We start from the raw sequence: 26653 nt of genomic DNA, 5'->3' as shown, positions 1-26653 counted from the left end.
GCGTCACGCGGCGCTGCACCCAGTCCTCCTGGACGGCTGCTGCGCGGACCGCAGCGCTAGATGGGTAACGGCGCTGGATCAAAAGAACCCCACTGCTGTGCTGCTCTGTGGAATCGGGCCGAGCCGAGAGGCTGTGTCCTTCTCCTGGCATGGCAGCAACAAGCTCCCTCAAAGGAAACAGGAAGCCCCAGTGTCCAGCAGTCCTCCACACCCCACCCTACCCTGACAGGACAAGATAATTTCTCCTTGCCATGGGTAATGTGGGATTTAGCTTTTCTCCTGTTTACTAGAACAGAAATGGATTAAAAGGGAGAGTTAAATGAAGACAAATTTTGATACAGAAAATTAAAGTTCATAGAATAAAAAACATTAAATAGAATTTGAATTAAGAAAAATGGTGTTAAGACCTGTGAGAAAACATACAAAGAAAGGTAACTGGGATGATCAGGGAATGAAGAGAAATTTTCCTTAAAAAAGGACACACATATCTGGAAATATAAAGGCTTAGAGAGGATGTTCAAGTCCTAGGTTAAATGTATGAACCACAGCTATAATGGACCATAAAGAGAAGCTGGGGATATTTTGGGATTCCATCCCTCCTTTCTGAGTTCACCTCATACAGGATAACCTTGCCTTTCCGAAAAAGCTCCCTTCATGTCATTGTCGGAAAAACAACGGGTTACATAACCTTGTCTGACTTCATGCTTTTCTACTGTCTTTATCAAAATTAAAGCTAAGAGACCAAATAACATGGAAGGCACACAACTGATTACCCCAGAACCCCTGTCTTATGTCCCCTGAGGCACCATCACCCTCTCAGCCTCTGAGGTACTCACGGCCCTTCCGAGCCATGCTTGGCAGGTTTTCAGGTATAAGAAGAAAGAGGCCTTGGGTCTACTTTTCCCTCTACTGTAACAGACGGCCCTTAGTGAGTGTTCACTGTGTACCAGGCATTATACTGAACCGTTCATGGCTGCTTTCTCATCTAAGAAACAGGACAACTAAGACATTGACCTCATCACCTCCACATTACAGATCAGGAAAGTGTGGCTCAGCAAAGTGAAATAATCTGTTCAGGGTCACAGAGCTAGGATGTGGCAGAGAAGGAGTGGAAACGTGCTCTGTCTAAAAGCTCATGATGTTCTTCTGTATCCTGCTTCCCCTAGGAGTCTCTGGATCTTTAACCTGATGTAGATGAAATATGAAATAGTCTCTTATGACAGAGACCGTTAATTATCTACCTAATACTGTATGCTTTCCTTTCCTATTAGATCTGATTTTATTTGTGGTGACAATGGCGTGAACTAAAAGATGTTCTCCAGCCTTCCCTGCAGTTTAGGCATGGCATGTGACTAAGATCTGGCCATTGAGATTAAGGAGAAGTTGGTGGTTAGAGCTCCTGGAAAAGGTCCCAATAAGGAGGACAGACAGCTACTCCACACCTCTTGGCCTTCTAAACACACCTCTCTTCCTGGTGCAAAGTGGAACCTTGAATTCCACAACCATCATGGACCATTAGAGGTCACAAGCATGGCAGCCACTGCTAAGGATGGCAAAGAAGGGAAACTGAAGGAGCCTGTACCCCTGGCACCATGCAGTCACCATACCAGATTTATTCCACATGAGATACAGAACGTTCTATTTTGTTGAAACCACTGTTATTTCTAGTTTTTATCACTATAAGTTTAATGTAAAAGGCTGAAGGAAGCCTTTTTTTTTTTTTTTACAATTGCCACAGCAGTCATTATTTTTACTCATAACTCAAATTTAAATGCCTCTCAAAGTTCAGGGACATAAAAGGGCAAGGCCACCTTGTTCTGGAGCACAGCAGTGAGGTGAGGATTGGAGGGTGCTGGTGCAGCTGCACTCTGAGGTAGGTTCATTAGCTGTTGCAGAAGGCTGGTGACAGTCACTGATGGAAGATGATAGAGGAGAAGAGAGAAGGGACTCAATAAGCATGGCAGCACCTACCAAAAAAAAATAAAAAGGGCATTACATCTCGGCAACTGTTACTTCAGTCACACCCCATCAGTGGGCACGGATGGAAGGATGCTCAGTTGTATATTCAACGTCCCAAGGCAAGATTTAACCAAAAAGGGCTGACAAGCCTAGCAGATACTACCAGCATCTTAACAGCGGATTCTATGGTAGCTACTGAGAACTTTTTCAACTCAACTTGTAAAGGAAACAGCATTACTTGTGTGAACCAAGGGTGTAAAAATCACTTCTCAAATACATAGCAAGATTCACGATAAAACATCAGTATTCACTCCACAAATATTTAGATGCTTACAGTGTTCCAGGCGTGTGAGGTAAAAACAAATAGTAAACAGGACAGACCCTCAGGGGTCTAAGGTATAGAGGAGAAGCCATGAGTAAATTGGCAACTTTAATATATTGTGAGAGGGACTCTAACACAGGTAAAATTCTCAGTGCTACAGAGTTATCGAGAAGTATTTTCAGAGTTAACTGTACCTTGTTTTATCTTTTTATAAAAGCTCAATGAGGAAATGATTAATCAATTTTTATAGATTATTAGAGAAGCTAAGTGATCAGAAACTCAGTGTTTGTTTACAAAGCTAGGAGCTAGAACCAGACTCCAAGGCTGCTGGATTCCAGCTTGCTGGTCCACTCATTCTGTTTTGCCTTAAGGCCCGGACTGGGAAGTTAAAATACAGAGCTACTGGTATAACTAGGTTATGACACTTGAAAGGAAATTGAGGGTGCTTCCAGCACTCAATGCCCATGGCATAAAAAGTGATGGCTGGTTCTACTTTAAACAGCATCCAAGGATGCAGAAAACTCCTTTTCATGATCTACTACTCTAAATAAACAGAGCTTTAAAAATGAAACCATTCTTAAACATACACAAAAGTACAAAGACCGGTATAGTGAAGTCCACATATCCATAACCTAACTTCAACAATTCAATCAACAACAGGTTGCCAACCTTATTAAATCTATGTGCTTCCCATATAAGATCATTCCATCCATAAATACTTCAATTGGCATCGCTAACAAAATCTCTCACAATATCATCACACCTAACAAAGTTTAATTCCTTAATTATCATCCAATATTTATTCCAAATTCAGTCTGTCCAACTGTCTCAAAAATGTCTTTTAACAGCTTATTCTTTTTTTTTTTTTAAATGCCATCAGTTAATATAGTCCAACACAGCAAAGGCTTTCCTCAATGCTTTGGCCAATATGGTACATGCCCATCCTAGCTTGATGGACATTCAGTCTAGGACCAGCAATGTGAATTATTATTTTTACTTTTTAAATATTTATCTATTTGGTCGCGCTGGGTCTTAGTTACAGCATGCGGGATGGTTAGTTGCGGCATGCGAACTCTTAGTTGCAGCATGTGGGACCTAGTTCCCTGACCAGAGATCGAACCCAGGCCCCCTGCATTGGGAGAGTGGAGTCTTAACCACTGGACCATCAGGGAAGTCCCAGTAGCTGATTTATTTTAATCATGATTCAAATAAATCCACACATTGCATTTGGCTGGTAACGCTTTTAAAATCTGTTAATAGCTCCTTTGTCACTGTCCATCTCCTTTTCTCATGCCATTTATTTGTTGAAGAAACTGGGTCATTTGTCCCATAGTTTGGAACTGGCTAATTGCACCCCTGTGGTGACACTTAACAGGTTTCACCATTCTCTGTTTTTCCCCATAAAAACTGATAATTAGAGGTTCGATACAATTCAAGTTCAATGGAGGGGTCAGGGTGGTGCATGGCAAGAAAACTTCATGCAGAGAGCTGTGTGTTTTCTACCGCATCACATCAAGATGCACATAGTGTCCGGTTGTCCCCCTTAGTGGTGTTAACAGTCAACACTGGGGGACTTCCCTGGTGGCACAGTGGTTGAGAATCCACCTGCCAATGCACGGGACACGGGTTCGAGTCCTGGTCCAGGAAGATCCCACATGAGGCGGAGCAGCTAAGCCCGTGCGCCACAACTACTGAGCCTGCGCTCTAGCGCCTGCGAGCCACAACTACTGAGCCCATGTGCCACAACTACTGAAGCCCGCGTGCCTAGAGCCCGTGCTTCGCAACAAGAGAAGCCACTGTGATGGGAAGCCTGTGCACCACAATGAAGAGTAGCCCCCACTCACTGCAACTAGAGAAAGCCTGCGTGCAGCAATGAAGGCCCAATGCAGCCATAAATAAATACATACATACATAAATAAAACCAAAAACAGTCATCAGTGGGTTCGGGTGTCGCCAGCCTGCTCCAACCACCGTAAAGGTCCCCATCCACCATTTACCTAATGCTTTTGCAGCACCAGTAATGGTTGCTGCCTAGATTGATTGCTTTTCCATTAGGAGCTGTAAAACTGCAATTTTCTAATTTTATCATTTCTTTTGAATTTATTAGCTGATATACCTTCTATAAAGAAGAACTTTTCTATTATCACTCTCTGGTCACGATGACATTTGGTTGTAATGCGGCAGGATAAATGCTTTTCCTTTATTTACCACTTTTCAGAATAATGAGTTGATAGCCTAGCAACCTCTGAAGGTGATTAGTGTATTTTTTTCATACCATTATGAACTCATTAAATTAAATATATTTGATTTACTTCAATCCACTCCTATAATTTTTCTTTCTGATGCAAATTATCCCATTTTGACCAAAAGGAGACCCCTTCAAATTGGTCTGTGCATCTTTTACACAGGACCCTAGTAATCTTTTAGCTTCCATGCTTTCTGATACAAGATATTCCAGAATTATCTCGTACATTTTATACCTCAGGACCTGGAACACGCTATTACTTCAAAAAAATGGTGTTTAGAGATGTGGTCTATTACTCTTTAACGCATACAGGTAAAAACTTAGTCTCTACACTTAACCAAGTTTTCCTCACTAGCAGATAAGCTCTACCAAAGCAGGCATCTTTGGATTCCCAACTCTCAGCACCTAGAACTAGGTGCTATATTTCTAGGACCTAAATGTGCCTGGTACATAGAAGTATTCAATAAATATTTGCTGAATGAAGAAATTCTTTCAATTCTATTATCATTTCAGAAGGAATAATTTTCACATCTTTCAGGTTCACGCTCATAAATTCTATTATTCTGAATCTCACATTTAGTAATACTAGCCCTTTGTGCTAACCTTATCAATTCCTTGTTTTGAAATTCTAAGACTATTTTAAATTGTGCTAATCTTTCAAGTATTACGACACGCATAAGCAGAGAGCAATTCTTACCAAGAGTTAACTTATAAACTTGATAATCATGTTTCAAATTCCAACCCAGTTTAGGTTAGATAAAATTATTTAAAAGCACTGGCCCAATTCCTGTGGGACACCATTCAACTAAGTCTACCGGTCAATAAGATCATAAGTTGCAAATTTAGTGAGCATCAGATTCAGCTGGGGATGCTGTTATAAACCCAGAAGCCCCGATCGTCTCTCTGTAAATTCTGATTCAGCACGACTGGCGTAGGGCTGAATTATCTGCTTCCCAGAAGCAATTCTGATACAGGCCACAGCTTTTACAACTACTTCCAGTAAGACAGAATTACTGCTTTCCTCCTGTTTAGGAACATGGTCTGTTGGATAAAAAGTGACATTAAAAATACAGGCCTGGAGTAAAGTTTTTGCTTTAAATAATCATATCACTCTGCCAAAGATAAAAGAATACAAAAGGGAAAAGGGGACAAAAAGAAATCTGGATTCTAGAAATCTTTTCAACTATGAAGATCCAAAGGAAAGATGTCCCACACATGGATCACCTCATCTTGTGCATCCTTCTTGATAAGGAAAGGGAGGTTTCTGGCTGTTGTCATGAGAATGTCAGCTGCTTGCTCTGTGGAGAGGAAAGGAAGAATACGGGCAACCATTCTCTTCCCTTTTCTGATGCACATGATCTGTACAAAGTGGTCATCACTGGGCCTGCAGGGAAAGAAAAATGCTAACTTAGGTCAGCAAGAATAATGTAAAAAATCCCTTTTTTCCTCTCACATGTTACTGAGTGAATACACTGCATTTATTTTCACTCTGCAATTATCTGTACTACAAAATAGAATTACTTCTCCAACTCTCAATCAAATAATAAAAAGTAATTCTTCGGGGCTTCCCTGATGGCACAGTGGTTAAGAATCCGCCTGACAATGCAGGGGACATGGGCTCGAGCCCTGCTCCGGGAAGATCCCACATGTCACTGAGTAACTGAGCCCGCGTGCCACAACTACTGAAGCCCGCACGCCTAGAGCCCACGCTCTGCAACAAGAGAAGCTACCGCAATGAGAAGCCCGCACACTGCAACAAAGAGTAGCCCTGCTCGCCGCAACTAGAGAAAGCCCACACGCAGCAACGAAGACCCAAATGCAGCCAAAACTAAATAAATAAAGAAGCTACTGTGGAGTTTTGGTATAGTCTCAAAGAATGATAAAAAAAATAAAAGTAATTCTTCGTTTCATAAATACTGAAAATCATCATTTCAAAAATTGTATGTTAAAGAATTGATCAAACTATTTGCATTAATTTCCTTTATTAACTTTTAAGTAACTACACAAATGACATGGGTAAAACAGCAAAATCTGAATATATAAGAAAAAAGGAATAAAATAATCTCGGAGATAATTTATTAGTGTTATCATTTTGAAGACATTTTTGCTGTCTATTGTATATTTTTATCTTTCATTTAAAAGAAAGGGTCCATATAATTTATATGGCTTTGTTACTTGACTTTTTTCACTCAACAACTTCTTGTGAACACTTTTCTATGGCAATAAATAATACTTTAACTACATACATTTTAATGGCTGCATAACAGTCAAATCTATGGATAAACCCAAACTTATTCAACCAACTCCCTGTCAGCCCGACTCCAGAAAAGGTGTGTCGAAAAGGTCCTTTTTTGAAGTTCTGTTTTGCGTATGTCCTGGCTTAGAAGAATCATCAATTCTCTTGAATGGGCAAAGAGAAAGGGAGTGATTAGGAGACACAGTCCTCTTGCATTCATCAAATAAATATTGTGATTTATAGAACATTAACCATTAGTAAGATTCTGCTCCAGATACTGGGTGGGAGAGAGATGAGAGAGATATAGAGAAGTTATATTAAGGAGCTTAGTCTCCACTGGAAAACCAACTGGTTTCCATAGCAAATAAGTATTGTACGGAAATCCCAAGGAAGTGTAAGTGTTAATACTTTCCCTCCTAGTAGGAAAGAAAATACATAAAGATCACAAGGTTGAACATTAGTAAGCATAAACCAGATGCAATCTGTAAGCTCAACCACACAAGCTAAACAATGCTCCCCACTGTATCTCCAGTGCCCAGCACAGTTCCTAGCAGATACCTGAATAGGTACTTGCTGAAAAAATGAATTCAGGATAAATATATTTTTTTCCTGGCTGGAAAGAATTATGAAATGTTTTATATGAAGTGGCATTTGAGGCCAAAAGGAAAGACTTTGAGCTTACTGAGATGGTAAGGAAGGATATCCAAAGGGTAGAACGTATAAAGTTCAATGTAGCAGAGGAAGGAGTCTAGCCAGTCTATGTTTTTACCAAAGTACACTACTCTTACCTCTCCTGTCCAGGCAATTTGCCCCTTAAGTTGTCATACATGCTACAAATTTTGTGCTTTCTTTCATCCATCAGGGCAGGTCGCTCTTCTTCCAGACTTAGGAGGTAACGCCTTTCATAATCCTCCACATCAAGGAGTAAACTATAGGTCTAAGTGAGAGACAAAGCAGGCCTCAGCAAGCTCAGAGTTTTAGATAAACAACTTCACAGTTTAGGAATACCAGATAAAGACAAAAGAGTGAGAGCGCATTGTAATAAGATTGAGAGGGAAAAAGTGCTCTATTAAACCCAGAAAAACATAGTGAAATAACTTAAAAAATTCTTCGAACATCATTCCCTGTACCTCCTTGACCTCTAATCTAGAAGGCAGACAGTGAAATGATTACACACTTTCCAAATTCTCCAGCAGCAGCAACAGCACTGTAAGATAGACAATGTGTACCACTGCTCCAAGTAATGCCTTATATTCAAAAAAATGGTCACAGCTAATTTTACTACTGGGTGCCAGGCATATTGCTCTAAACACTTTGCAAGTACTCATTTACTGAATACTAACTCACCACAGCCCAGTGAGAAACAGACTCTTATCGTTTTCATTTTTAAAGATAAAGAAACTGAGGACAGCATAGAAAGGTTAAATAACTTGCCTCAAGTCACAGCTCTGAGAAATGGAAAAGACATGATTTGTAGACTGTTTCCAGGGTCTGTGCTCCTAACCCCTATGCTCTATGCCTTGCAATATGTATTTATGCTTTAACACTAACTGCTTATATATTACCTGATTGTCTTTAGAACCCAGGACAGTGCCCAGCACCCAGGGAATGTCCAATAAATATATGTGAGCTGACTGAATAGACCTGAATTAATTCATAGGCAGAACAGTGTAATTTTTATTCTCATTTTCTTAGGAAGATGACCTGCCCCAAAACATTCACAGTTGTTAACTGAACAAACTTGGACAAAAAACCCAGGACTTCTAATTGCAGTGTTCTTTTCATGAGGCCATAGGTGAGGTATACCACATTCCTTTCTAGTGTGCCCTGTACACAATAGGCACTTTACACAAATATATCCATTAATTAAAATCATGGAACACTAACTGTTTACTTTCCCATTGTTGAGTACACATACATTTAATAGTTCCTTATTTGAAACTAACTACAGTAACAAATTCTAAAACTTACCTTCTCAATTATGACAAGGGTTTTTCGTCTTTTGTCCCGAACCTGTTTTTCTTTTGTCTCCTAAAAAAAGACAAGACTACTCAATGTGAACTCTTTACCCATGTTAAAAGTAATTTACTGGCACATAGGTAATCCCATTTGTAACAATACTTTGAGAATATTGACTCTTTGAAAGTTAATACTCTAAAACAAAACTAATGTGGACAAAGGTCATAGAGTTGACTGAATCAACCCACACATAAACTGAATTCACAGATAGGCAAAAGGTAATTGCACAATGCAGTGGAAGATGAAGATATCATATGAAAATGTTAAAACACAGAGAAAATCATAGTTTTAAAAACTGGAGTCAATAGCTGATGCTGCCTGCAGCCAGAGTGACCTAGTTCAAAGGCTCCTGCCACCCCAGTCCTGCCTGGCTGCCTTAGGATTCCAATCCACTGACCCCCAAAGAAGTGGTGATGACCCAGACTTTTTTAAACACACAATTCTACAGACACTTACATCATCCTCACTCCGAGATGTCACAACAGCATCAATCATTTTTCGGGGATTATTCACACTAGAGACAGTAAGCTTTCCCAAAGAGCCCTCAAACTGCACTGCAGGGACAAAAAATTTCCAACAAATAAAAACTCAGAAATGCAGGCAGACAGCTTTCAAAGAAGATCTTTATATTCTCTATTCTTTACACAGAGCCTAACAATTTACTACAAAAATCTATGTTTATCTAAAGCAATCTCTTATCAACATCTATGCTTTCCCATATTTTTGGTTGTAATAATAAATAAACATCTGAAGTATTTCCCCCTTATCTATTTTATGGATACTAGAAATTATAACAGGTTTTAAAAAGTCATGGAATCTCAAGTAGAAAAGGATCTAAAAGGCCATCTGTCAAACCATTCACTTGAATAAGCTTGAATAAGGCTGACCTGTGCATTTGTCAAGGACAATGATACTTTACACATCAGTTTCAAACATCTCTATCCAGTCACCTTTACAGTTATGTTTATTCTTTCCTATCAGCAGCGCCGCATCTCTCCATTATGGCTGTGGGGATAAGGACCTCACCTGGCTTATAGGCGTGCTCCAGTTTGGCCACCTGCGGGGTAATGAGCTTCGTGCGCTCCTTTTTCGGGCCATCACCTTGCACTTCTTCAGCAGCTGACAGTTTCTCCAGTTTTTCAAAATAATTCTACCACATGAGAAGATGACTTCAGTTGCAACAAGCACAGAATATGGTCTCTCTTTATCATGAAATAATTAACTTATACTAGTGGTAGCAACACTACTTGTACTCTATAAATATACTGATCTTTAATTTTTGTTAGACTGCTATGAATTTACTTTATCAAAAAATCCCAGCCTTCAAAATAATCATCAATGGAAATATCTTTAAAGTTAGACTGCCAATATTCTTCATTGAAAGAACCAGATGATTGATGCTGAAAAGATCTGAAAATATTGGTCTGAGAGCCTCCGTAGGTAAGAAATAAAAGGCATATATGCAAACCTTTGAGTGAATAGTGTGACAGGTTCTTCAGCTTGAAAAGAGGACAGAATTTGCTTAGTCAATTCTTATCCATTTGAAGACTACCTCAAAAGAAAATTCTATCAATATTTAATTCTACCAATATTTAAATGAGTACCTTCACCAGGGTAAGGGACTAAACTATTATCCTCAAAACTAGCACAGAGTACTCACCTGGTAATAAAAATCATCCAGGTAGGGATCAGTGCTCTGCAGCTGCACCATCTGGATTTTAGAGACCCAATCTTTTTCTCGCTGCAACATGAGATTGGCATATGGATCCTTCCGGAGATGATCCTGATGACTGCTCCGGTGACTTCCTCTATCTCCTGCACCATTGAGATTCCGATGCTGACTGAAAAAGAAATATATGCCACATTCACTCCAAGTGGATACATGAATTATGCCTTGTAACGGCACTGGAGTAAACCAGGCCAATTAAAAAAAGGTTCCCCTTTGCTTCTGTTAAAAGAGGAGCGAAAAAGAATCGAATCTTAACAGAATTTGAAAGGAAAGAGCTGTGCAATACATAATTAAGGAGATAAAACTAAGATCAAAGTGCCTTACCATAAGCTAAGCACTTTCACCTATGGACTTTTGTATAAGCCCCACAATAACCCTATGAGGTAATAAGGTAGATTTATTTTCTCCACTTAAGACAACAAGCCGAGGCCAAAAGAGATCAAGTAGCTTGCCTAAAGCAGGACACCAGACAGCAGAGTGAGAGATTGTGAACACACGCCAATTTGACCCCAAGTCTATATACTTTTAAAAAAACTTGATGAAAATCACGACATACTTCAAACGTATAGAAAAGCCCAGCAAATATTATTTTAAAAAAATCCATTTACTCACCATCTAGACTTAATGAAAAAAAAATTATTTGGTCAAATTTGCTTCAGACTTTTAAAAAGTAATATTAAAGTAATACAGTGTGACATTTACAGTTGAAGGCCCACCCATACCCTCCAGATCACGGTTTCCACCTTCCCTACCTTCCTATAGGAACCACTATCCTGACTTTGTTATGCAACCTCCATGAAATGTGTTTATACTTTTATTACTCGTACATCTACCTTTAAATATTATACAGTGTTATTCCATTTTACATAACTGGTACTAGACATACAGTTCTGCTCCTTGTTTCTTATTCAACATTATGCCTTTCATATTTATCCATGTTGATGATAATATACACAGGCATATACTGAAAAATAGAACTGCTAGGATGCAGTGTATCCACATTATCAACCTTATTATTTATTGCCAAATTCTCTCTCAAAAGGCTGTGCATACCATTCCTGCCAACAATGACAGTTGAGACACTTCACATTTTGCCTGAGGATATAAAATGGTTATCTAATTTGCATTCTTCTGATTACAAGTGAAGCTGAAAAATCTTTTCATTTTTATGAGCCATGTAGGTTTCCTCTATTGAAAATTACATGTTTGTGTTTGATGCCTTTTGTTACACAGAAGTTTAATATATTTTTAAAATTTTATTAGAATACTTTTAAACTGCTTTATTAAGTGATAACTGATATACAATGAACTGCACATATTTAATGTGTACAAATTGGTAAGTCTGGACATACGCAAACATTTGTGTTATCATCACCATAAACAAAGTAATAGACATATCCAACACCTACTCCTTGTGTCCCTTTCTTTCTCTTTTTTTGGTGGTGGTAAGAACACTTAACATGAGATCTACACTCTTAAATTCTGAAGTACATAATACCATAATGTTAACTGCAGGAACAAGAAGTTTCATATTTTAACAGTCTAATGTATTAATCTTTTCCTTTATGGTTTGTACATTTTATGTCTTAACAGTCCATATTGTATTTTTTCCCTCTGAAAAAAATATTCTGGAACCTTTTTGAAAGAAAAAATAAATTACACACAAATTTGCTTAGTCAATTACACACAGAATTTGAACCATAAAATGAAAGGTTGAAAAAACCCCTCAAAATTATGTTTAATTCTCTTATTTTATATATAAGAATGGTGATAGAATGTAAGCTCCATGAAGGCAAGGGTTTGATATGTCTTGGTCTTCTTTCAATCCCCAAAACTGACTACAGTGCCTGGTACACAGCTGACGTCACATATATAAATATATATTTGAATGAGGATTAAATAGAGGCAAAGATAAAGAGTGACTGTTGGCTTTACATAAGACCCATATGTAATGCTACAGACTATATTCAAGATTATGTCTGAGCTGAGATGGTGAACAAAAGGTAGTTAAAAGTATGGTAAGAACTTGGTAAGCAGTGAATATAAAATGTTGATTCTCCACCCCCCGATCTAAATTGTATTTCAGAATTATAGTAACTTGGAAATAAGTTGATAAGCTCTTGTCATTTAAAGCTTGTGCATTGGTATACAGGCAGGTATTAAATCTAATAACATAATTTAAAGTTCAGGGCTCTGGTTTTCGGAAGGTGGAAATGGATGGAGGACACTCCCTCTTGTGAGAGCACTGGAATCACAACTAATTGCTGAACAAACATCGACAGGAAGACACTGGAACTCACCAAAAAAGATACCCCGCGTCCAAAGACAAAGGAGAAGCTGCAGTGAGACGGTAGGAGGGGCGCAATCACAATAAAATCAAATCCCATAACTGCTGGGTGGCTGACTCACAAACTGGAGAACACTTATACCACAGAAGTCCACCCACTGGAGTGAAGGTTCTGAGCCCCACGTCAGGCTTCCCAAACTGGGGGTTTGGCAACGGGAGGGGGAATTCCCAGAGAATCAGACTTTGAAGGCTAGCGGGATTTGACTGCAGGACTTTGACAGGACTGGGGGAAACAGAGACTCCACTCTTGGAGGGCACACACAAAGTAGTGTGCGCATCGGGACTCCGGGAAGGAGCAGTGACCCCATAGCAGACTAAACCAGACCTACATGCTAGTGTTGGAGGGTCTCCTGCAGAGGCTGGGGATGGCTGTGGCTCACCGTGGGGACAAGGACATTGGCAGCAGAAGTTCTGGGAAGTACTCCTTGGAGTGAGCCCTCCCAGAGTCCACCATTAGTCCTGCCAAAGAGTGGGTAGGCTCCAGTGCTGGGTCGCCTCAAGACAAACAACCAACAGGGAGGGAACCCAGCCCCACCCATCAGCAGACAAGTGGATTAAAGTTTTACTGAGCTCTGCCCACCAGAACAACAGCCAGCTCTACCCACCACCAGTCCCTCCCATCAGGAAGCTTGCAAAAGCCTCTTAGATAGCCTCATCCACCAGAGAGCAGACAGCAGAAGCAAGAAGAACTACAATTCTGCAGCCTGTGGAAGGAAAACCACATTCACAGAAACATAGACAAGATGAAAAGGCAGAAGGCTATGTACCAGATGAAGGAACAAGATAAAACCCCAGAAAAGCAACTAAATGAAGTGGAGACAGGCAACCTTCCAGAAAAAGAATTCAGAATAATGACAGTGAAGATGATCCAGGACCTCGGAAAAAGGATGGAGGCAAAGATTGAGAAGATGCAAGAAATGTTTAACACAGACCTAGAAGCATTAAAGAACAAATACCTGGAAGAATTAAAGAACAAACAAACAGACATGAACAATACAATAACTGAAATGAAAAATACAACGGAAGGAATCAATAGCAGAATAACTGAGGCAGAAGAAAGGATAAGTGACCTGGAACACAGAATGGTGAAATTCACTGCCATGGAACAGAATAAAAAAGAATGAAAAGAAATGAAGACAGCCTAAGAGACCTCTAGGACAACATTAAATGCATCAACAATTGCATTAGGGGTACCAGAAGAAGAGAGAGAGAAAGGATCTCTGGAGAGAGAGATGAAGAGATTATTTGAAGAGATTATAGTCAAAAACGTCCCTAGGGCTTCCCTGGTGGCAGTGGTTGAGAGTCCGCCTGCCGATGCAGGGGACGCGGGTTCCCGTGCCCAGGTCCGGGAAGATCCCACATGCCGCAGAGCGGCTGGGCCCGTGAGCCTGTGCTCTGCAACGGGAGAGGCCACAGCAGTGAGAGGCCCGCATACCCCAAACAAAACAAAACAAAAGAAACAAACAAACAAAAAACATGTCCCTAACATGGGAAAGGAAATAGCCACCCAAGTCCAGGAAGCGCAGGGTCCCAGGCAGGATAAACCCAAGGAGAAACATGCCAAGACACACAGTAATCAAATTGACAAAAATTAAAGAAAAATTATTGAAAGCAACAAGGGAAAAATGACAAATAACATACAAGGGAACTCCAAGAAGGTTAACAGCTGATTTCTCAGCAGAAACTCTACAAGCCAGAAGGGAGTGGCCCGATATATTTCTAGTGATGAAAGAGAAGAACCTACAACCAAGATTACTCTACCCAGCAAGGATCTCATTCAGATTCGATGGAGAAATCAAAAGCTTTACAGACAAGGAAAAGCTAAAAGAATTCAGCACCACCAAACCAGCTCTACAACAAATGCTAAAGGAACTTCTCTAAGTGGGAAACACAAGAGAAGAAAAGGACCTACAAAAACAAACCCATAACAATTAAGAAAATGGTAACAGGAACATACATATCAATAATTACCTTAAACGTGAATGGATTAAATGCTCCAACCAAACGACACAGGCTCGCTGAATGGATACAAAAACAAGACCCATATATATGCTGTCTACAAGAGACCCACTTCAGACCTAGGGACACATACAGACTGAAAGTGAGGGGATGGAAAAAGATATTCCATGCAAATGGAAATCAAAAGAAAGCTGGAGTACAGATTGCCCCACCTCTCTGTACCTCAGTTTCTCCCTCTGTCAAATGGGAGCAATAATGGTTGGCAAATATTTGCTCTGAGAATAAGAGCATCCACACTGGACTGGTCACCTTGTAAGTGCTCAATGACTGTTAACTATAAAAATCAAAAAAAAAAAAAACAAAAACAAAAAAAAAAAACAAAGAATGTTACAAAAGAGAAGGACACTACATATTGATCAAGGGATCAATCCAAGAAGATGTATCAATTATAAATATATATGCACCCAACACAGGAGCACCTCAATACATAAGGCAAATGCTAACAGCTATAAAAGAGGAAATCGACAGTAACACAATAATAGTGGGGGACTTTAACACCTCAATTACACCAATGGACAGACCATCCAGACAGAAAATTAATAAGGAAACACAAGCTTTAAATGACACAACAGACCAGATAGATTTAATTGGTATTTATAGGACAATCCATCCAAAAACAGCAGATTACACTTTCTTCTCAATGCACATGGAACAATATCCAGGATAGATCACATCTTGGGCCACAACTCAAGCCTTGGTAAATTTAAGAAAATTGAAATCATATCAAACATCTTTTCCGACCACAATTCTATGATATTAGAAATCAATTACAGGGAAAAAAACATAACAAATGCAAACTTATGGAGGCTAAACAATACGTTACTAAATAACCAAGAGATCACTAAAGAAATCAAAGAGGAAATAAAAAAATACCTAGAGACAAATTACAACGAAAACACGACAATCCAAAACCTATGGGATGCAGCAAAAGCAGTTCTAAGAGGGAAGTTTATAGCAATACAATAAGCCTATCTCAAGAAACAAGAAAAATCTCAAATAAACAATCTAACCTTACACCTAAAGGAACTAGAGAAAGAAGAACAAACAAAACCCAAAGTTAGCAGAAGGAAAGAAATCATAAAGATCAGAGCAGAAATAAATGAAATAGAAACAAAGAAAACAATAGCAAAGATCAATAAAACTAAAAGCTGGTTCTTTGAGAAGATAACCAAAATTGGTAAACCATTAGCCAGACTCATCAAGCAAAAGAGGGAGAGGACTGAAATCAATAAAATTAGAAATGAAAAAGGAGAAGTTACAGCAGACACTGCAGAAATACAAAGCATCCTAAGAGACTATTACAAGCAACTCTATGCCAATAAAATGGACAAATCCTTAGAAAGGTATAACCTTCCAAGACTGAACAAGGAAGAAATAGAAAATATGAACAGACCAATCACAAGTAATGAAATTGAAACTGTGTTTAAAAATCTTGCAACAGGGCTTCCCTGGTGGCGCAGTGGTTGAGAGTCCACCTGCCGATGCAGGGGACACGGGTTCGTGCCCTGGTCTGGGAAGATCCCACATGCCGTGGAGCGGCTGGGCCCATGAGCCATGGCCGCTGAGCCTGCGCGTCCGGAGCCTGTGCTCCACAACGGGAGAGGCCACAACAGTGAGAGGTCTGCGTACCTCAAAAAAAAAAAAAAAACCTCCAACAAACAAAACTCCAGGACCGGATGGCTTCACAGGTGAATTCTATCAAACATTTAGAGAAGAGCTAATGCGCATCCTTCTCAAACTCTTCCAAAAAACTGCAGAGGAAGGAACACTCCCAAACTCATTCTATGAGGCCACCATCACCCTGATACCGAAACCAAAGATACTATAGAAAAAAGAAAATTACAGACCAATATCACTCATGAATATAGATGCAAAAATCCTCAACAAAATACTAGCAAACAGAATCCAACAACACATTAAAAGGATCATACACCATGATCAAGTGGGATTTATCCCAGGGACGCAGGATTCTTCAATGTATGCAAAACAATCAATGTGATACACCATATTAACAAATTAAAGAATAAAAACCATATACTCATCTCAATAGATGCAGAAAAAGCACCTGACAAAATTCAACACTCATTTATGATAAAAAGTCTCCAGAAAGTGGGCACAGAAGGAACCTACCCCAACATAATAAAAGCCATATACAACAAACCCACAGCAAACATCATTCTCAATGGTGAAAATCTCAAAGCATTTCCTCTAAGAAACAAGTTCCTCTCAGGAACAAGACAAGGATGTCCACTCTCGCCACTATTATTCATCACAGTATTGGAAGTCCTAGCCACAGCAATCAGGGAAGAAAAAGAAATAAAAGGAAATTGGAAAAGAAAAAGTAAAACTGTCACTGGTGCCAACGACATGATACTATACGTAGAAAATCCTAAAGACGCTACCAGAAAACTACTAGAACTAATCAATGAATTTGGTAAGGTTGCAGGACACAAAATTAATGCACAGAAACCTCCTGCATTCCTACACACTAACAATGAAAGATCAGAAAGAGAAATTAAGGAAACAATCCCATTTACCATCACACAAAAAGAATAAAATGCCTAGGAATAAACCTACCTAAGGAGGTAAAAGACCTGTACTCAGAAAACTATAAGACACTGATGAAAGAAATCAAAGATGACACAAACAGATGGAGAGATATACCATGTTCTTGGATTGGAAGAATCAATATTGTGAAAATGACTATACTACCCAAAGGAATCTACAGATTCAATGCAATCCCTATCAAATTACCAACATCTGCTCAACATCACTAATTATTAGGGAAATGCAAATCAAAACTACAATGAGGTATCACCTCACACCAGTTAGAATGGGCATCATCAGAAAATCTACAAACAACAAATGCTGGAGAGGGTGTGGAGAAAAGCGAACCCTCTTGCACTGTTGGTGGGAATGTAAATTGATACAGCCACTATGGAGAACAGTATGGAGGTTTCTTAAAAAACTAAAAATAGAATTACCATATGATCCAGCAATCCCACTACTGGGCATATACCCAGAGAAAACCGTAATTTAAAAAGACACGTGCACCCCAATGTTCACTGCAGCACTATTTACAACAGCCAGGTCATGGAGGCAATCTAAATGCCCGTCGACAGACGAATGGATAAAGAAGATGTGGTACATATATACAATGGAGTATTACTCAGCCATAAAAAGGAATGAAATTGGGTCATTTGTAGAGATGTGGATGGATCTAGAGACTGTCATACAGAGTGAAGTAAGTTAGAAAGTGAAAAACAAGTATCGTATGTTAATGCATATATGTGGAACCTAGAAAGATGGTACAGATGAACCGGTTTGCAGGGCAGAAACAGACACACAGATGTAGAGAACAAACATATGGACAAGGACACCAAGGGGGGAAAGTGGCAGGGAAGGGTGGTGGTGGCGGGATGAATTGGGAGATTGAGATTGACATGTATACACTAATATGTATAATACAGATACCTAATAAGAACCTGCTGTATAAAACATAAGTAAAATTCAAAAATTAAAAAAAAAAGAATTTGTGCATTGGAAACATAAAATAACAGCATATATGATCTGACTTGACCAGTTAAAATAAGTGCAATACTGATTACATTTACTTAAAAAGTAAACTAAATCAGTCAAAAATGAAAGCTAAATTAAGAAACCACAAAGGAGTAGGATAAGTACTTACTTTCTATTCTGTTGCTGTCTCTGATGCAAGAGTCGACGGTGCTGTGGATGAAGGTGGGTTGTGTCTGGTCTAAACATTGGGGCCTGTGATCTAAACAAAAAGGGAAAAGATGTGCAACTCTGTCATCCTGATGACTTGAAGTTTTAAACAATGTCGTCATTACAGGGTAACTTCATACAGGTTCACCCAAGGGAATGCTAAAGTCTATTCTAAGATCTTTCAGAAGGAAGACGCCACTGTATTTTTATGTCTGCCACAAAAGCCAATTCTCAACTCCTAAGAGGACAATCATAAAATTAGAATGAATCAGCAGTAAAGCAGTTTAACTCTTTTTCTTTTTGTTCCTGTTAAAGAGAAGTCTCTAATAGATTTAATGTACTTAGTTTCAAGTATTTGGGAACAACATTGAAACATATATGTGTGATAGTTAATTTTATATGTCAGTTTGGCTAAGCTAGCCAGTTGTTTGGACAATCACTCAACTAGATGTTGCTGTGAAGGCATTTTGTAGATGCGACTAACATTTACAATTAGTTGACCTTAAGAAAAAAAGAGATGGCTCTCGATAATGTGGTTGGGGCCTTGCCCAATCAGTTGAAAGGAAAATATGTTTCCCAGGGAAGGAATTTTGCCTCAAGACTAGAACACAGAAGTCTTGACTGAATTTCCAGCCTGCCCACCTGCCCTATAAATTCAGACTCAAGGTTGCAACCTCAACTCCTACCAAAATGTCCAGCCTGCTGGCCTGCCCTATGAATTTTGGACTTGCCAGCCCCACAATCATGCAAGCCAATTCCTTACAGTAAATTTCTTCTTTACTTATTTATCTATATCCTACTGGTTCTGATTCTCTGGAGAATCCTGATACAATACGATATGTAATAAAACACAATTTCACTGAAGCAGGAATTTAAAGCCCTCTTGTTATAAAATCACAGTGGAAGCAAGCAACTAGCTAGTATTGAGATTAGCTGACAACTCAACATCTATATCTCTGTTCCCTTTTTTTTTTTTCTTTTTGGCTGAGCCGTGCAGCTTGCAGGACCTTAGTTCCCCAACCAGGCATTGAACCCAGGTCATGGCGGTGAAAGCACCGAATCCTAACCATTGAACCACCAGGGAACTTCCTCTCTGTTCCTTAGTATATGATAATTCTTGTTAAATGACAAACACTTCGTGCATACGTAAGTATCTGTGTGTTTGTAAAATAAGTGAGACATACGAAACTTCAGGAGAAATAAAAAAGGTGATTAGTAATGTGCAAATGTACACAGGAAGCATGTGACTGGAGGGAAATGTGATTCATAAGAAAGCCTGGAGATGGTCAAACATTTCTGTGTTTGGCAACTTGAGGATCAAATAACATCTCAAAATACATCACTTGCAAATATCAACAGACTTCTATGTTACAGCACTCAACGTCAATGATCAGGAGGCTTAGATGACAATGGATAAACGGAGGCATCTGTTTTGTGTACCTGAGGTTTTGCAGGTGAGGCCCTGGGCCAGGAGGGTGCTGCTGAGGAGGAGGCGGTGTAGCGGGGGCTGGAGCACTAAAGAAGGCACGGAAGCCTGGTGCTGGGGGAAGCATCTGCCCAACTCGCCCTTGCAGCAACTTGGGATTCATGGCAGCAAGTGGACTACCAACAAATCCAGGGACCCGTGCAAACTGGCTGGGAGACATCCGTCCAGGCTGTAGCTACAAGAGGGACAAGATCTTAGATTCAGTTGATCAGCAAGTCCCCTAACTTTTATCCACAGAAAAGTGAATACTGCTTCCATCAGTAACTTCGTTTGAGAAAGTAAAGGAAAAAATAAGAGGCGGCAGTGACTGATTAACAGCAAAAAAGGGGGATATCAGCTAGTGAACCTTTGGAAAGTGAGAAAGCTCTTTAAGGGCTGAGCTAACCCTAGGCTTACCTGTGCTCCTCCAAGAAGCTGTGCTCTCTGGAGGGGGCTGAGAACAGGAGGAACACTAGGAGGGAAAGGGTGACCCAGTAGGGAAGAGTTCTAAAAAAAAAAAAAAAATTATATTTATACCATGAAAACAGGTAAATAACAGGGGAACTCAATAGAAATACAGAATTAACTTAGATAGAAAAACTCTCAAATTGTAGAGCTGAGCTGTCCACTGAAGGAATATGAAAGAGTAATGCTACAAGTTAGAAAGCACTGTGATCATGTAACGTGAAAGAGAAAGAAGTAGAATGAGGGACTATAATAGCAAGAAACCAGATCATGTCAAGTTTAGATTTTTAAGATTAGAAAAGAGTTGAGGTAAGAAATAGCTGAACATGATGAACTATGTCTTCTGACCCGGGGACTATAAGATCCAGAAATTCAAGTATGGAGATTATAAAAAACATGTAAGATTTAGGAGATGTCTATATACTAGGCAGTGATCAGAAAATATTTTCATTAGATTGTAAAGTGACATACCGGGACACTGCAGAGCTGGTTTGGAGACATCCTCTCACCGTAGGGAGCAGGATAGCGTGGTGGCATTGGGGGTCGAACATGGACAGGCTTCGGACACAGAATCTATCAGGACAAACATATATACAACTACACTCAGTGAAGTCAGTTTTTCCTCTACCTATTCTTCCTCCCCTCGAGTACCGGCAGAGACACAGAACTCAATGCAAAGCCCTACTTCTAAGCAAATTGCTATGGCTTTGGTCCACATACAGAACCTTTGGTCACTTTCTCTCACAAATATCAAGCAATGTGCCACTTTTAACTGAGGAAGATTTAGCTAATTCTCCAGTTATCCCCACCCTTCCATGCTATCTGAGGGAGGTACCAGCAGATATTCTGACTTGCAAATTCTCTCCAAGAGGATATATTTTGGTAGCAGTGAGGGAGATGGAATGATAAGAAAGCTGGAGGATTAACTAAGTCCTATTCTGAAGTCCCTATGATATGGCCGCCATGCTCAGCTCTTTAGTGTACGTTGTGACTCCACCATTTCATAGGATATTGAGCCTAACTAGGCCATACCAATACCACCCTCCCCCCATACCTTCCAAATTGGCCTTCCTTTTCAGCTGCTGGTTTCAGGTGGAGGAAAGTCTATGGAACAGGACTGCACAGGCTCTAGGGAAAGCAGGGATATCTTAAAGGTAAAAAGGGATGTGGACAATGCTGTGTGTTCCCACTCCCCCCAGCTTTCAGTTACCTCTCTGCCAATGTTTTGGGCAGCCAGCAAAACACTTTAAAAAGGACATTTACACTAAATGTGGTTCACTACCCTTTTTCTCCCCCAATTAAAAGGCAGCAGCAACAGTAGTAGCACCAGCAATGGGCATTGGGGAATGTGTCTCTTATTTGTACTAACTTTTCCTCTAATTGGCTACTTTTCTTTCTAATCTAATGCCTACCCCAAACTTCCACCCTCCTCCCAGCATCACCAATTTCCCAAATAATTTTGCCCAGATTCCCAATATCCTGGGCTGAGTGCCTGTTAATGAGAGGTACCTGTTGGTTGAAGCTGGGTACAGCCATCTGCTTAGGTGGGGTGCCTATGGGGACAGCTCTAACAGGAGGGCTCCCAATGACAGGCGACGTTGACCGCCTTGGTAATGCGCGCTCAGAAACGTCCCGATCATCTTCTGGGCCCTGTGGGGGCCTCTGAGGCAAGGCATATTCTAGCACGGACACTGCAGGCATTTCCTAATTGAGGAAGTAGTGTAAAAAGAATTAGCTGACTTGCAATGTTTCAATAACCTTTACAGATGCCAGATATCTTGAGAAATTATTTAAAAAATTTTTATTTCGTTTTATTTCACATCCAGTAAAAATGTTACCCTCTTTAGTGTATAGCATTAAATTCTGATAAATGCAGCGAGTCCTGGATCTAACACCAAAATCAAGACACATAAGTTTTATTCCACCCCAAACTTCCTTTGTATTGTTCCTTTGTAGTCAACCTCTCCTACCACCCCCAACCACTGGCAAACACTGATCTGTTCTCTGTCCCTATAGTTTTGCCTAAAAATGACTTTAAGTAATTCAAATCATGAGCTGTCAAATTTGAGTTCCAATGGCTCCCTTTCAACCACTTCAAAGAAAGCACAGTCAAGTGAGCATTACAATAGAGTCTGGGGGAGGGTACAATCAACAGGTCCAGCTATGGGTGCTGGATGACATAATCAACGTTAAGACCGGCAAAGGATATACATCCATACGTTGTTCCAGTAAGGAAAGGATAACAACAGGAGCCAGCTTTTGGGTATTAGGATTTTTATATAACGAGAAAACGTTTAATACCTGAGCAAGCAGTGGTCCTCGGATTCGCCTCAGAACTTCAGATCCATCCCAGATGCTGGAATTGAGACTTCCTGGTCGGGGCTAACAAAAAAGGAAAACACACACACAAAGTCTAGAAGATTGCGGGCTCGCTGGGCAACTTACCAGCTTTTAGTGAGCAAAGCTCCCAAAGAGCCTCAACTGCTTGAGAATAGAAACTACAGTGTTCTAGAATATACCTTATTTCCCGACTTCATCTCTAGAATTGCTGTCATCAGGAATTATACTACCAAATTTCTATAGCACATGTAATTCTCTCAGTATAGTAGGTGGAATAAAATAGCCAAGCCCAATACTTTGCTTTAATTATCAGTCTGCTATAGCTCTCAGATCACAGTAACTTACTTGCAACACTGGCCTGGTCTGTACTGCCCTCATGATAGCTGGATCTTCTAGTTCATTTTCAATCACCATCTTACTGAGCCTTTCTGCCAGATTCTCCTCATGATCACCCAACAAGTCCATCTCATCCCTTTCTCCATTGCCTGTTTGTTCATTAACCGCCACAGGTAGCTTCTCTTCCAATTCAGCCAGGCGCTCATGTGCTTCCTGCCAATCATCATCTATAAGGAAATCATAAAAAAGAAACAGAGTTCATATTGGAATAAAAAAGTTTTATAAAATTCTTCTGTTATCCATCTAGAGTCATGAAATAAGGTTTAAACTAAGGGGCACATTTAAAGTGGGCTTTGCACTATTGAGAACTAACATCCTACCAGGAATAAACTCAGACTTTTAGAGTAGTAGCTTAATACATTAGCAACCATGTGCAAACTATATTCTGAAACCAATTTCTAAGTTGGTGATATAGTACAACCTGTTGGTTTGAGATTCTGTGATATTTCAGGCAAAAACTCGCGCTAGCGTATAACTTTCTCTTAGGTAACTGTCATCTTCTTTACAAGCTTTTAAATCCATTCGTGTCATTCAATTAGTATTTTTTGAGCATCTATTATGTGACAGACATTGTTTTAGGTGCATGGGGTACATTGGTGTACAAAATAGACAAGGGTCCCTGCCCTCCCGTGGCTTTTTAAGCAGGGAAGAGACAGATAATAGATACTGAACGTAACGAATAAGTAAATTAGATACTATATTAGAAGATGATATGCTACAGGAATACGGTGGAAGAGAAGCAAATTGAAAACTTTAAATAGGATGGTCAGAGGTATGTCTCATTGAGAAGGTGACATTTGAGCAAAATATCAAGAATAAGTTAGCCATGTGGATATCTAGGAGAAGTGTCTCAGGCAGAGGGACAGTCAGTAAAAAGGCCTTAAGATGAGAGACTGATGATTTTGAGAAGCCGCAAGGACTGTGCTTGGATTGGAATGAACAGGGGTGAAGAGCAGAAGAAAAATGAGGTCAAAGTGGGAGAGCTCCTAGAGGGCCTTTAGAGCCACTCTGAAATGGGGGCTGCTGGAGGTTCGGATGTGGCTTGACTTTTTGAAAGAATCACTCTGGCTGCTGTGTTGAAAACAGATTTGCAGAGAAGGGGGCAACACTACTGGAAGGAAGCACGGAGGCCTGTTAGGAGGCTGCTACAAGTATGCCACAGGAGAGGTGAGGGTGACTTGGACCAGCGTCGGTCCTCTTCTGCTTTAACTGTCTATTTCTACATACTACTATATGATCTGTAGCACTGGCACTAGGTTATTTTGTTGTTATTTGTTTTTTATGCTGACACAGCATTGTTTCTGGGTCCAGCTATATAGCACAGATGAAAATCTTCAGAACCGTCTATCGGCTTCTCTAGGCCCAGACCTTACTTCCGTCACTTCTCTCATTCAGGTACTCCTCAACCTCATCGCTCATCATGCCCTTCTGACCCCATCATAAAAGCTCTACTACCTCGCTCCTCTCAGCATTCAAATTCAGATACCTTTCCCTCCTCACTGACGCTTTCCCTAAATAATCTTTTCATTTTAATCCTACCTTCACCTCATCTGAACATGCACTACTTTCTAGCCCACCAAAACCCCATGTATTCTTTTGTAAATGTTATATATTTTTATTCTTATTTTAGTTTTGTTTTGTATGTCCTGCAAAATTCAAAACAGAGAGAGAACAGGTTAATTACTAACATAAAAACACAGAATTCTGAAAAAGTGTCCTTAATGACAATCCTCCCCATATTTTTCTATATACCTCATTTAAAGAAAGGAGAAGGAAGAAGTGGGAGCACCACAACAAGAAAAAAAGAAAAAAAAAGTGCCTGGTATATACTAAGGGTGTAATTAATGGTAGCCACTTAAAAAAAGATTTAGACTTTCTGAAGGGCTCATATGCAACTTGTTAAAATACATGTTTGTTAAAAATATTTAAACATTACACAAATATGGAACTTAGAAAGTGAAAGTTCCCCATAATTCTTCAGGAATGTTAAATTTTTTAACATGGGAACACATAACTACTGATAATATCTCATTCTTTTTCATACCTATATTAAGATTCTACTCTACTAATAAAGTAATTTAACTTATCCCTTACTGATGGAAATTTGGATTATTTGCAATTTTTAATTTATTTATTGAAGTATAGTTGACGTACAACATTACATTAGTTTCAGATGTATAACAAATTTAAGTAGCCTAAGTCCCTTTCAGGGTCAGATTATAAACATTTAAAATTGCTACTTTTATTACATAACAATGTATCATATATCACTAGTGATCCCCAAAAAAAACAAGGTAAGGGATTTCCCTGGCGGTCCAGTGGTTAAGACTCCATGCTCCCAATGCAGGGGGCACGGGTTCAGTCCCTGGTCAGGGAACTAAGATCCTGCATGCCGCGGCCAAAAAACAAAAAAAACGAGGTAAGTGGGACTCCCAAATTTATAATTTGTATGATCAGAACCACTGTCTAGTCTTTGAGCACTGTGGTAGATGTGAGTGTACTACTTGTGGTAAAGGGAAAAATCTACTTTAGATGAAAATTACAGCACTAATTTAAATTATCAGCTATTTAAAAAATATGCTTAAAGAACAGTATAATTAAAAATCAATTGTGATATTAATATTTGTATCATCTTTGCTAAGGAAGAGTAAGCTAAGCATGTTTTGAAGGACTAACTGCTTTTTGCAATTTTACTGACTCAACAATGCCGGAAAAAAAAAAAAAGGGAGTCTATAATCTGAATTAAGGGATTTTTTTAAACATTTATTTCCCAAATTTAAGAAACTGAGTTGTTAAGATTGATTCTAATGCAAAAGAGTTCTAATTTGCATCGATTTCATTCACTTCTCATAATCCTATTTACTAACTTTACTAGGTCCCACCAAAGATGATAATCTATTTGTCCTTAATAATTAATTTAAGAAATGCTGGTTAAGTAGCCATATTCTGTGAGAAAGGCTCTGTTGTGAACTGTTACTTTTTCAAACATGTAAGCAAAGAAACCTATGCCACAGAACACCATCATGTTCATTTTAGATATTTCTTGCTCTTGCGAAAAATCACCTGAAACAGTAATGTCAGAGATCACTCGTCCTTAGTATAAAAGGATACCTCACTCTGTATCTTTTTCAAATGACCTAAAAACATACTTAGAAAAAAAAAAAAAAAAAAAAAATTATTAAAGTAACTCAGGAGAGAAAGTCCTAAAGCCTAAACCATTTAGTTTCAAAAGGACAGGGACCCAGTTTTTGTTATTTGCCACTGCATCCCAGGGACCTAGTCCAGATATCACAGAAATGAACACATCAATCTATATATTAAAATTATATCATGGAAGAAACATTTTTTTTTTTTTTTTTTTTTTTTTTGGGTTTTGGGGGCCTCT

The 26653-nt window shown here is 39.4% G+C and overlaps 1 protein-coding gene across 2 annotated transcripts in view; it reads right to left on the bottom strand.

Annotated features, from left to right (window-relative positions):
- PATL1 (PAT1 homolog 1, processing body mRNA decay factor) overlaps window positions 1-26653 on the bottom strand; it is a 36031-nt gene that overhangs the window by 2347 nt on the left and 7031 nt on the right. The window contains exons 3-16 of one of the 2 annotated variants that reach the window (XM_007455676.1): window positions 23218-23435; window positions 22834-22914; window positions 22042-22236; window positions 21004-21105; window positions 20485-20574; window positions 20043-20263; window positions 18565-18654; window positions 10442-10622; window positions 9808-9931; window positions 9238-9335; window positions 8734-8793; window positions 7551-7699; window positions 5751-5910; window positions 1812-1967 (exon numbers count right to left, since the gene is read on the bottom strand). In XM_007455676.1, coding sequence (XP_007455738.1) covers window positions 1812-1967; window positions 5751-5910; window positions 7551-7699; window positions 8734-8793; window positions 9238-9335; window positions 9808-9931; window positions 10442-10622; window positions 18565-18654; window positions 20043-20263; window positions 20485-20574; window positions 21004-21105; window positions 22042-22236; window positions 22834-22914; window positions 23218-23435 — 1925 coding nt within the window. The remainder of the gene's footprint in view (window positions 1-1811; window positions 1968-5750; window positions 5911-7550; window positions 7700-8733; window positions 8794-9237; window positions 9336-9807; window positions 9932-10441; window positions 10623-18564; window positions 18655-20042; window positions 20264-20484; window positions 20575-21003; window positions 21106-22041; window positions 22237-22833; window positions 22915-23217; window positions 23436-26653) is intronic. The other variant, XM_007455677.1, reaches the window with a different exon arrangement.

This window comes from Lipotes vexillifer, unplaced genomic scaffold (genome assembly GCF_000442215.2).
Source record: "Lipotes vexillifer unplaced genomic scaffold, Lipotes_vexillifer_v1.1 scaffold977, whole genome shotgun sequence".
In the NCBI taxonomy this organism is placed as follows: Eukaryota; Metazoa; Chordata; class Mammalia; order Artiodactyla; family Lipotidae; genus Lipotes; species Lipotes vexillifer.
Note: the sequence above shows the minus strand (reverse complement) of the source record. Positions and strands in the feature narration are given on the sequence as shown.